The following is a 12,384-nucleotide window of genomic DNA, read 5'->3' as shown; positions in this document are numbered from 1 at the left end:
GCTGAGAAACACTTAAAGAAATGCTCAACATTTTTAGTCATCAGAGAAATGGAAATTAAAACTACTCTGAGATTCCATCTTATACCCATCAGAACGGCTAAGATAAAAAACTCAAGTGACACCACATGCTGGCAAGGTGGTGGAGAAAGGGGAACACTCGATCATTGCTGGTGGGAATGCAAACTTATACAACCACTCTGGAAAGCAATCTGGCGCTTTCTCAGAAAACTGGGAATAGGGCTACCTCAAGACCCAGCTATCCCACTCCTTGGAATATACCCAGAAGATGCTCCACCACACAAGAAGGACATATGCTCAACCATGTTAACAGCAGCCTTATTCATAATAGCCAGAACCTGGAAACAACCTAAATATCCTGCAGTCTAAGAATGGATAAATAAACTGTGGTACATTTACACTATGGAATACTACTCAGCTATTAAAAACAAGGAAATCCTAAACTTTGCAGGCAAATGGATAGAACTAGAAATGATCATCCTGAGTGAGTTAACCCAGAAGTAGAAAGATTCACATGGTATATATACTTACTTATAACGGAACACTAGCCCAAAAGGAATGTCCCATGAAAGTCTCCACTTACCAGGAGATTGGGATAGATGCTGGGACCTCCTTTTGGGACTCTAGGTGAGAGAAGTATGGGAGAATGGGGAAATAGAAGGATCCAGAGGGTCCTAGAAACCCACAAGAAGAACATCATGATGGGCAAATCTGAACCCAAGGCAGTCTGCTCAAACTTCTGTACCAAGGAAAATACACGCAGTAAACATTTGAACCCCTACTCAGATCTAGCCAATGGACAGGACAATCTCCATAGTTGTGTGGAAAGTGGAGACTGACTCTGACATGAACTCTGGTGCCCCATAGTTGACCACTTCTCCATGGTGGGGAGGCCTGGCGGCACTCAGAGAAAGAATAGGCAGGCTACCAAGATGAAACTTGATAGGCTGTGACCATATGGTGGGGGAGGAGGTCCCCTTCTGTCATACAACTAGGGGAGGGGAATAGAGTAAAAGAGGGAGGGAGGGAATAACGGGAGGAAACAAGGAGATAACAATTGATATGTAATCTGAATAAATTAATAAAAAATAAAAATAGTAAAAATATTAAATTTTTAAATTAAAATTAAAATTAAAAATAAAGGCATGTGCCACCATACCCAGCAAAATTCTCAGTTCAATTTTTTGTATATTTCTTTTAGTAAAAAACTGCATAGATGAATGGCTATTATAGAGTATATGGTTTACACAAACTAAAATATTTACTTGCTAGCACTTTATAGTAAGTTTTATGACCTTTATTAAAGCATTGACTACTTTTCCAGAGTTCCTAAGTTCAATTCCCAGCAACCACATGGTTGCTCACAACCATCTATAATGTGATCTGATGCCCTTTTCTGGCCCAAAAGTGTACGTGCAGGCAGAGCACTGTATACATAATAGTAAATAAATCTTAAGAAAAAAAAAATGTTTGCTTATTTGAGAGAACTTTAGTACACAGCTCTGACTGGCTTAGAACTCAGTATATAGAACTCAGTATATTGAACTCCAAAAATCTGCCTGTCTCTGCCTCTTGAGTATTCAAGGCATATGTCACCAAGCCCAGCTAAAAGTTGTTTTTACAATCAAATAATACTCAATATAATAATATTTGGATGGTCTTCAGAAGCTATGAATCAAACAACTATTCCTTAAGAGTTACTACCAGTTTCCGGTACTAAGTTGGTTAAACACTGAACTTTTTAAACTTAAAGACAAACATCAAATCAAGAATAAATCACACATTTGTGATGATGAATTTATATGAATCTCACAAGATACTCTGGACCAAAACTCTAATTGTTAAGCTCTTAAGCTCAAGGGATCTATAAGACCTATACATCTATAAGATATATAAATTTCATGTAACCAATACCATATATATCAAGCTACACAATAACAAAAATTCTTCCTGTGTTGTATCACAAAGTGAACTGTGGGCCGCCAATATAGGTCTGTATGTAAATGCTACCAAGCCTGAAGACCTGAGTTTGGTCTCTAGTACCCATATGCTATAAGGAAAGAACCTAACCCCTCAAATTATCCTTTGGCTTCCATACATATACACAAATACAAACACACACACAAACTAAATGTTGCCTTTTTTTTTTTTTTAATTAAGTGAATGGTAAAAGCATCAGACTTTGATACAATCAAGTACCTTTGCTTTTCTGCTCCAAGAGAAGAACTGCTTTCAAAGGGTTTTGGAAAAGCCATATACTCTGTTTTCCCTGAAGGATTCTGGGCTAATGGCTGTTGCTGTTCAGTTGGTGTAGAAACATTCTGAGAAAAATCTCCAAAATTAGAAGGAAATAAAGGGCTGAAATTCATTCCTAATAAAAACATGGAGAAGAAAGAATGAAGTACCTTAGCCTTACATGAAATTAAATTTTATTTATAAGAGTTTTAACAGATTAAACATACTGTCTAAACCTATCAAAACAATCTGTCAGTTCAATAAATTAATGCACATTTATCATTTACCATCAGCCTCCTATATCTGAGACATATGTGATACAAAAGTAATGGTTTTCCCTTAAGAACTAGAAGTGGGGGCTGAAGAGAGAGCTCAGCCCTTACAGCAGTAGCTGCTCTTCCACAGGATTTGAGCTTGATTCCCAGCACTTGGCAGCTCACAGCTGTTTACACCTTCAGTCCTATGGGATTTGATGCCATCTTCTGGCCTCCAGAGGCACTGCATGCATGTGATGCAGACACTCATGCAATTGAAATACATAAAAAAATAAAATGTAATAATAATTTTTTAAAAAGAACTAGAAATTAAGCAACCAGAGAGATGGCTTAGCAGTAAGACCATGAACTGCTTTTGCAGAGAGTTCAGTTCCTAGCACCTATACAAACTCACAAGTACCCGTAACTCAGCTTCAGGGGATCTGTCTGATACCCTCTTCTAGCCTCAAAGGGCACTGTACTCACATACACAACCTACATTCAAACACATGTATACATAATTAAAATTGAAAACCTAGAAGTCATAACTAACTGGCTTTATCAAATTATTGCAGGACATGACTCAATTTAAGTATTTTATATATAATTTCACTTAATATTCAAAGTAATGCTATGAGTTTGATACTATACTCATTTACTCATTTGACATGGTATGAATATTACTAATGTGTAAATATCCCATGCACCTTCTAATGTATTACTTAAAAGCCTACTCAAACATTGTTTGCTTTCAATATTAATCAATACTCAAGAAGTAAAAAAGAGCTTGCTCAAGGTTTTAATGCCTGTGATTTAAACATCTTGTTAAGGAACTACACCGTGGAATATGTATATTAACATTCACAAAGACGTCCCAAGATTTTATGTTTTCTGTATTCCTCAGCAAATATTCAGTTATTCTTTGTCCTTACCTGGTCATTTAACTGATTCTAACACTTTCAACTTTTATCTTTACCATCAGTGCCTTTGATCAGGTACCACTCTTTCTCTAACATTACCTAGCCAAGTATACTGTCAACTCCTTCCTTTTAGTTCCTCAACAGTATAATAGTATAATCTTCCAGAAATAAACTCATGCTATTCCCTTGCTCAAAGCAGTCCTGTAATCCTTCTTGGACACAACATAGAGCTTACGCCTCTTCAGCACACCACAGAAGGCCTACTCTCCAGCCACATAATCACGTCCCTGGTTTGGCTGTGAGCACTAGTCACACTTAATACCTCTAAATTCTCCAAGGAATACTTTATTGCTTTCCAAGTCTTACGTGATTCTATTGGTTAGAAAGCCTTCCTCATTTTAATCATTAAGGAAATGAACTTATTCATTCTTTAGCTTAAATATATTTTCTAAAACCAACTTGCTCATGATCTCCAAGTATTTGTATCCCTGCTATATAGGAACTATTGCACTGCTATGAGCATTTATTAATATTATTACCTTCCTAAGAAGATTCTGAATTCCTCTAAAGATTTATTTTAACTCATCTTTGGATCCAAGTAACATATAGTACCTGACATATAATGAACCAAGAGAAAATAAAGCAAAGCAAATAAAGTAAAACCACCTTAGTAAAACCCTACTCTAAATATACTTATTAAAATATGGCTTCTCTTAAGTAATGTCTTATTCATCTTTATTTCCCTAATATTTTACCTGGTAACAGTAGCCTTTAAATAAGATCGGTAACCTTCGCATTTATAAATAACTAAATTTTGTTAGCAGTCATGTTTATTAACTTCTCATTATAAGAACAATGAAGAAAAATGTAACTTTAATGCAAGTGTTTCTTGCCAACTCTAAAACATGCCAAAAATCAATGCAAGACATTTACAACTGATCGAAATACAGAAAGTAAGTGTCAATGAAGTGTTCAGCTACAAATGGAACATCTAGGAAGAGGAAACAGAAAGATTTTAAGAGCTACATTTGGGGAGGACCATAGTGAACAGTGTATTCTGGATATAACAAGATCGTTGCAGCACTGATGAACTCACAGCAAGTAGGGCTGTGTGCAGAAGGCCTATTCAAGACCAAGCCAATCAACACTCTAGCATGAAAGAGGGAGAGGTTCATGAGCCACCACCTCTCCACCCCTAGCCAAGGAACTACTGACAACTGGTAGTCAGTTTACTTTAAGGGTGCAGCTCCAAGTAGGGCAATCATGCTCTAGTGGATGGCACCAGACTCAGGAGTTTATGAGCCGCTAAACTGGATTTGGTCATTTAAAAAAAAAAAAGTAAGTAAAGTTGGGAGAGGGTGGAAAGTGGATCTGGAAGAGTAGGGAGAATGATTGGGCAGTGAATATGACCACAATACATTTTGTGCATGTAGGAAATTTTTAAAGAATAAAAGTATTATGTATTTTTTAAAATTCATGTAATATGAATGGACAAGGGGTTCACTAAGTCTTATGCCTAGTTGAAAGCTGTTGTCAATTGATGGCTGCTGAAGAAGAAAGAAGGCTGCTCATACTCCAGTACACTACCTACACCCATGCAGATACTAAGTGTGCTGGAATTATGAGCATATCATACCCACCTCAAATTTTTTACATTTAATTATTTTTCCTTCAGGTTTTCAGTTACCTACCTGGTGCAAATGATGGAAAGTTAGTAAATCCAGGCAGATTAAACAGATTTACAGGCTGTGATGGAAAGCTAAAAGGACAAAATAAATTGGGAGAAGAGGGGTGTGATGAACTACTGCCTCTTTCCTTGCTTCTAGGTTTTTCTGGATGCTGATTTTGTTGGCGCATAAGTTCAGTTAGCATTTGTTTCAACCTACAAAAAGTTAAGCCAGTAAATTAAGTCAGTTATAGTATCATCAACTAACTAAATTAAAAAAAAAAAACACATGTAAAAAATAACTAAATAGCATTCAGAATAGAGACTGTTCCTACCCTACAGCAAGTATCTGTAACAGCCATTTGAACAGATATTGACCTTAGTTCTGACAGACATAGGTTAAAATGTAAGAACCTAAATTTTTGCTTCCTTGCTGATTTATTGTCGTATAATTTACATACTATATAATTTATCCACCAGTAAGTGTATAATTCACTATAAATTTTATAAACAAAAGCCAAGACCACAGTAACAGATCATGGCCTATAATTTTCAGACAATAGACTGTAGTTTGGCTCATGCCTCTTTCTCCTTGAAGGTAACTGTAAGGCTCTCATCTAGCACTCACTATACAGTATTGATATTTTAATCAAATGGATTACCTCTGAACATTATTCTGTTGCCATGTTAGCTGCGTGTAGCACTGGTTCAGCTGGTGCATTATAAGGTGTACTTGAGGGGATGCCACATTGCTTGGCAGAACACTGTACGGACCTGTTAGAAGAGTCTGCAGCAAACAAGATAAAGTCTGTTGGAAGAAAATGTTGGCAATTTTAACAACGCATTGAAGAAAATGTGTACTACTTCTAGACTATGTGCACTAAAAAGAATACATTGCATAGATAACATTTACCTGCTGGTCTTGCATCAGAGTCTGACAAATATTGACACTAAAATCAAGTTGTTTCTTTAGCTGATTAATTTGTTCTTGCCACTGCTCTTTCTCTTCTATGTAAGAGAGCTCTGACACCCATCGAAGGTTTTCTTGTCGTTGCATGCTGATATTCTGTTGCCTTGTCTTAGCTAAAGGACGATAATTTCCATCTGCTGAAACAGGATGATTGTTCTTCCACCTAATGCAGAATTTAGAGCCTTAAGTTATCATATATGATAAGTTTTCAAATACAGCAACAACCTCAAATCCTGGTCTATAGACGTACTTCTTTATTCAGTATTAAACATGAAAAACAGAGAAGAGGGGGAAAAAATCATGCATTTCCAGCTCATCAAATTATTCTTTACTTGCTTTCTAGTCTTTCTCATTTGCATTCTTACACTATAGTCTAACTATATTCTACAAAATAAAAATATTTTATTAGACTAGAGTACTTTTCCATTCTTCATGCTTTACTTTATCAAGTGGCACTATGATATTAGTTAATACTGATTCATAAACTTTTATCACTACTAGAAGTAAAAGCACTTGCCACCAAGCCTGATAACCTGAGTTCAAAGCCCAGGACTCACAGGGTAGAAGAGAAAACCTACCACTGAAAATTTCCCTCTAACACAAGGGATGGGATAACAATTGAGATGTAATTTGAATAAATTAATAAAATATATTTTTAAAAAAAGAAAATTTCCCTCTTTCTTTTGTGCACTGTGACCTACATGCACATACTTATGTGCACACACAAGATATGTAATTTTAAAAAACATAAATAACAATGCAATTAATATTGCTTCCTGTTGTTTTAAAGACAGGGTCTCACTATAATGTTCTGGTCTCAAGGGACCCTTGAATCAGCATCAAACTATCGATATACACCACTGCTGCCAGCAATGCAGTTAGTAACACAACTTTTCACTACATCAAAATTTTCATTTTTTGCTTGATTGCCCCAAACAACAGCATAGATGAAAACTTAGTTATGAATCTTGACCTGGTCTAGGTGGGATCTATTGGAGTAACATCTTTATGTTAGAGCTAGTTTAAGAATCCCTGGTATTCTGTGTACTCTCCACCCCTAAAATGTTTGTTCTAAGTGGCACATTCCCTTTTGTTATTCAGAACAAGCCTCTTTTAACCAAGCCACAGTTTATAGCAAAGACTGAATTTCTTAGAAAGCCCTTCAAGATGAGAGGCATTATCCTCAGAAAGATCAATCAGGTCACTAAAGACCTGCCAAACCCACCCACTGACATTTAGGGAAGGAAATGGAACCAGAGATTGAGTCTAATTATCAATGGCCTATTATTTAGTCAATCATAGCTACATAATAAAACTTCCATAATATCTTGTAAAAGGATTTCAGGGGTGGTGACCAATTTAAAAGGTGGTACCCAAAGAAGGCATGGAAGCTCTATACACTCTAGACACTGCCTTATATAGCTATTTCACTTTAAATGGCAAGGTGAATACTTCATCATGTATTGGTAATGTGCTTTCCTGAATTGTAGCAAATTATTAAATCTAAAGACAGATTTAGAAACTCTCATTTTAGTCAAAAGACAGGAGAATATAGGTAAGCTGGGCACCTGCATTGAAAAGAAGAATACCCTTATGGTATTCTTTACTTATGAGATCTACATTACCTTAGAGTAGCTGGTACCATTACTGAATTAAATTTTAAGGCATTTGGTTAGTTGGTGTGAAGTACAAAACTGCTTAGTATCATAAAGACCTGAGATACTTAAAATCAAGTAAGACTTAAACACCAAAACTAACCTATTTTTAGTCTCCTTTACATTGTAAGAATTTTGACTCATGCTAGGATGATACATAGAAAAGTTATCATTGGAACTGGCATCTTGTTCTTCCTCCTCTTCTTCATCTGTCCGAACAATTGCTTCTGAAAGATAAGCATCCTCATCTCCTTCTTCATCTAATGCGCACTGAGTAGAACCTCCCCAAGTTGCCATTGTTCTAGGGATAATGAGATATAAAATAGGCATCATTATGTTGATTAGCTAGATATGTTAAGAGCTATAATGCTCAAGATTCGTTGTTATTTATATATGTATATATGTATATATACGTACATGTATGCAAAATTTCATGTCATCATAGTAATTCTATGTTAGCTGTCACACAGAACATGTAGTTTGCCTTGCACAAAATAATATTTCAAAGAAGTTAAAATAATCATTACATCTTCTGGAAATATTTTCCTAAACTGCCCTCCTCCTTTCCTTAAGTGACAGCACTCTATTTTGGTGCTATCTTACAGAATTTTCTACAACGGTGGTAATGTATGCAGCAGATATAGGTACATATAAATATTGGGCATCTAAATAGCCACCACATTTACTGGCTATGGTATTAAAACAAAAAACTCTAGACCTGGACATGCTAAACTGTCTCCTCTCATGCATAACCCCTTTCCGATCAGAAAATTTTATATGCTCTAAGTATACAGATATATCAATTAGTTATACAATTTAAACATCTTCTGATAATCACAAAGAAATTATTTTTTAAAAATTCTTTGGCACATACATAATTATACTATTTATTAAAAATACTAAGGGGATGACATGCTTATTTCTAAGTGAAGAATTAATTCTTCTGGAGACTAAAGAGATGGCTCAGCAGTTACAAGCACTTGCTGCTCTATTAGGGAACTTGAGTTTACTTTTGCGTAGCCACATATAGGACAAGCTCATAAGCTCTCATATTTACAGCTTTATGGAGAGCCATAGCCTCCTCAGTCACATGTGCAGTCACACACACACACACACACACACACACACACAGAGAGAGAGAGAGAGAGAGAGAGAGAGAGAGAGAGAGAGAGAGATATGAAAAATATAAATTAAAATTAGATGAATATTTGAGATTGAAGTACACAGACTCTTCATTTCTTTCAGAGTTCATCAATAAATACCTTGATCTCATAATTTTAAATGATTAGATTCTATTTTGCCCAAGTAATACAAAATTACAGAAGGTTGCTTAAGATCATTTGGAACTTATTGAAGATTCTGTACTGTTGAAGCCAAAATTTATTTCATTTTTTAAAAAAATAAATCTGAAAGCATCTTGCTGGATGGCAGTGGTGCACACCTTTAATCCCAGCACTCAGAAGGCAGAGGCAGGCAGGTCTGTATGAGACCAAGGCCAGCGCTGAAGGAAGGAAGGAAGGAAGGAAGGAAGGAAGGAAGGAAGGAAGTAAGTTAGTTCTAGGACAGCCAGGGCTGTTACACAGAGAAACCCCATCTCAAACAAACAAACAAACAAAAAATTAAAAAAAGTCAATAACTCAAAGTAAAGTAAACACTGGAAGAAAAAATAATCAAAAGATATACTAAGTTTGGTACTAACAAGATAAGATATGATAGGAAAACCAAGTTTTCCACAATTAAACTTTTCAGAGCAGAAGACCTTGGATGTACAGTAAAAACACAGCAATTCACAGCACACAAATATTTCAGGCAGCCCTTCTTATTGGGGTGGCCTTGTAAGCAGTCCAAAGTGCACATGTATGTTTCCTTAGAGGTAAGGCTATAGTTAAGTCACATTATGCACGATAGGTTTGGCAATGCTGAAAACACTTTAGATTTGCTTAGCATTTAAATTTATCTCCACTTTTGACTGAGGTATGTCTGAAATAATCTTTGGTTTTTTTTCCAAGCTCGGCCCTCATTCAGTTGCATTCAGTCACATGAACTCACAGGCGGGGTCACAGGCCACAGGTTAAGAAGCTAAGCTCTACACCAGTGATTCTGAAACCAGATACTCATCAAAACTATCTGAAGAACTCTGTGAAAGAGCACATGCACAGTGGCCAGAACAGGATATAGCTTATTCAATAAAATGTACATTGAGACTCCAACAGTATGAAAGCTAAGAGGAAAAGAGTGCATATAGTATTTTAGAAACACTACCTGAATACCTGAAAAGATAAGGCTGCAACATATTTGGCCTTCAATTTTTTTTTTAGTAAATATTACTATACAGCTAATTATCTTGTAAAATAATTATTTCACAAACATTCTGAATATGGAACTTTCAAGCTTATTTCTAAAAACTTAATGTTTTATATTAAAAGGCTTTATAATTATTCTCAGGAACCTTACAAGAGAAAAATTATTTCAACCGGTCATGGTGGAGCATGCCTATAATCTCAGCACTGAGGAGACAGAAGCAAGAGGACCAGAGGCTCAAGGTCATCCTGAGCTCCATATGGAGTTCAAGGCCAGTCTCTGTTACAGGAGACTCTGTCACAATACAATGTACTATTCTTGTCTGAAAAAACAGTACTACAAAACGTATGTTTTTCATTTTATAAATATAAAACTTTGCAAAGAAGTTTTACAAAAGATCTGTACATTATTTGATCAAGTACCACAGTAACTGAAATATAAAGAGAAATCTGTAGAATAGAAAATGGCTGGACTGACTTCTACTTAGTCACATATTGAAAAACATCTACTTCAGTGAAACAGCTGACATGCTGTGTTGTGCAGGAAAAGGAGTCTGCCTGACTTTTACATTCTGGGTAGGTGACGTTTAAAAAGATGTCTTAAATGGCTTTCTTACTTTTCTGTCCTACTTTGCTGAGGAGTACACAGGTTCTCAGATCCATCACTTCTCAATGATATAGCCACTGGGGATGAGGTCTCAGCTAGACCTTGCCTCCTCTGGTGTTCAGCCATTAGAGCTTCAAGTTGCTTCCTTCTCTGTCGTAGCTCTTCCCTTAACATTTCATGTCTTCTCATGTCTGACCACAACTATCATTTTAAAAATCAGAGTCAAGTAAATATTTCGATTTGCTGAAGCCTTAAAGAATAAAAGTCTTAATGATATTGTCAGTACAACAATATTCTATTTTTAATGTTTCTATTTTCATTCTAAGATATCCATAAAGGGAACTAGAGAAATAGCTCAGTAGTTAAGAATGTGTGCTGTTTGTTCAGAGGATCTGAGTTCAGTTCCCAGCACCCACATCAAGTAACCAACAACTTCCTGTAATTCTAGCTCCCAGGGATATCTGACACCTCTGGCCTCCATGGGTACTGACATTCATTTGTATATACCTCTACCACAACATACACACAAACACACAATTAAATATACTTGTTAAAAATATTTTAAAGATGTTCATAAGGGCCAAATAGTATTTTAGGAATAAGAAAATAAGAAAAAGTCAAGTCATCAATTATTCATGAAAACAAGAAGTACTCAATAAACTTCATGAACTTTTTGAGAGAAAAGCTATGATACTTTCTACAAATCAAATACAAATGAAACACCCAAGAATATAACCTTCTAACTGAAATGATTAATGTTTACTATAACTTCTCCTTATACTTGTGACTATTTTGAATCAATTCCAGTATAATTTTGGGTATGTGTGTGCATGTGGGAGGGGGGTGTTATTCCCCAACTAAGAGAAACAAAAGACACAGAAAATATACTTTATATCTATCACCTATCCAGTAGGTTAAAAAGCCCCAAGTCCCATCCTTAGCACACCTCTTTCCCCATCCCTCCCCACAAAAAATTAAAAAATTAAAAAAATTTACAGATTCAGGAATTAGGAACTAATTCAGGACTAACACAGTAGACTGTGCCATACCTCATTATCCACTACTGAAGAATCTTCAGGCTCAACAACAGATTTGCTGGTATTGGTCTCAGTTCCATTAACAGTTGGGGTTGAAGTAATAGCTGGTAGATATTTTTTTGTGGGACTATTACCCATACTAGTGGCTGATAGCTAAATAAAACAAAACATATATAAACAAACATAATACTATAAGGTACTAAAATAATTGAATTTCTTTCCTAAAGTCATTATTTTACTTCTCTAGAGCCCTAGTGCCATATTTAATCTGTTACTATAAGAATAAAATTACCACCATGAAGAAAACAAAGATAACAGTTTAAGGTGATGAGACATAAAAATCTGAAACAGTAAAAATAGTATAAATCAAATACTGGGGGATAGAAAAAATTTATACTCAACCCAAATGTGGCACACACTCCTCTGGACATTATTTATATTGGGGAATAAAAGGCAAAAGGATTAGGAAAAAATGAAAAAGATACAAGAAATAGTTGTATTGGAAACATAATTTGATGTTTTTCTCTTCCTTCAAATACAAAATTTTACTACAGAGTAAAGTTAACCAGAATAGGGAGGTTGTTCAGACTCTTGGTGTGCAGGCATGAGACCCTGCACTCATATCCCAAGACTCACAAAGCAAGCTAGGGATAGCCACATGTAACCCAGTTCTGGAAACAGAAACAAGGGATCCCAGGGGTTCAATGGCCATGCACTTGTAT

At 35.7% G+C, this 12,384-nt stretch overlaps 1 protein-coding gene across 5 annotated transcripts in view; it reads right to left on the bottom strand.

Annotated features, from left to right (window-relative positions):
• Pcm1 (pericentriolar material 1) overlaps positions 1-12,384 on the bottom strand; it is an 81,488-nt gene that overhangs the window by 42,881 nt on the left and 26,223 nt on the right. For all 5 annotated transcript variants that reach the window (XM_051169534.1, XM_051169537.1, XM_051169535.1 and 2 more), the window contains 7 exons: positions 11,675-11,815; positions 10,636-10,826; positions 7,822-8,019; positions 6,007-6,226; positions 5,756-5,901; positions 5,119-5,309; positions 2,218-2,389 (listed from right to left, as the gene is read on the bottom strand). In XM_051169534.1, coding sequence (XP_051025491.1) covers positions 2,218-2,389; positions 5,119-5,309; positions 5,756-5,901; positions 6,007-6,226; positions 7,822-8,019; positions 10,636-10,826; positions 11,675-11,815 — 1,259 coding nt within the window. The remainder of the gene's footprint in view (positions 1-2,217; positions 2,390-5,118; positions 5,310-5,755; positions 5,902-6,006; positions 6,227-7,821; positions 8,020-10,635; positions 10,827-11,674; positions 11,816-12,384) is intronic.

This window comes from Acomys russatus, chromosome 27 (assembly GCF_903995435.1).
Source record: "Acomys russatus chromosome 27, mAcoRus1.1, whole genome shotgun sequence".
Lineage (NCBI taxonomy): Eukaryota > Metazoa > Chordata > Mammalia > Rodentia > Muridae > Acomys > Acomys russatus.
The sequence above is the reverse complement of the archived record's forward strand: the minus strand, read 5'-3'. Positions and strand labels throughout refer to the sequence as shown.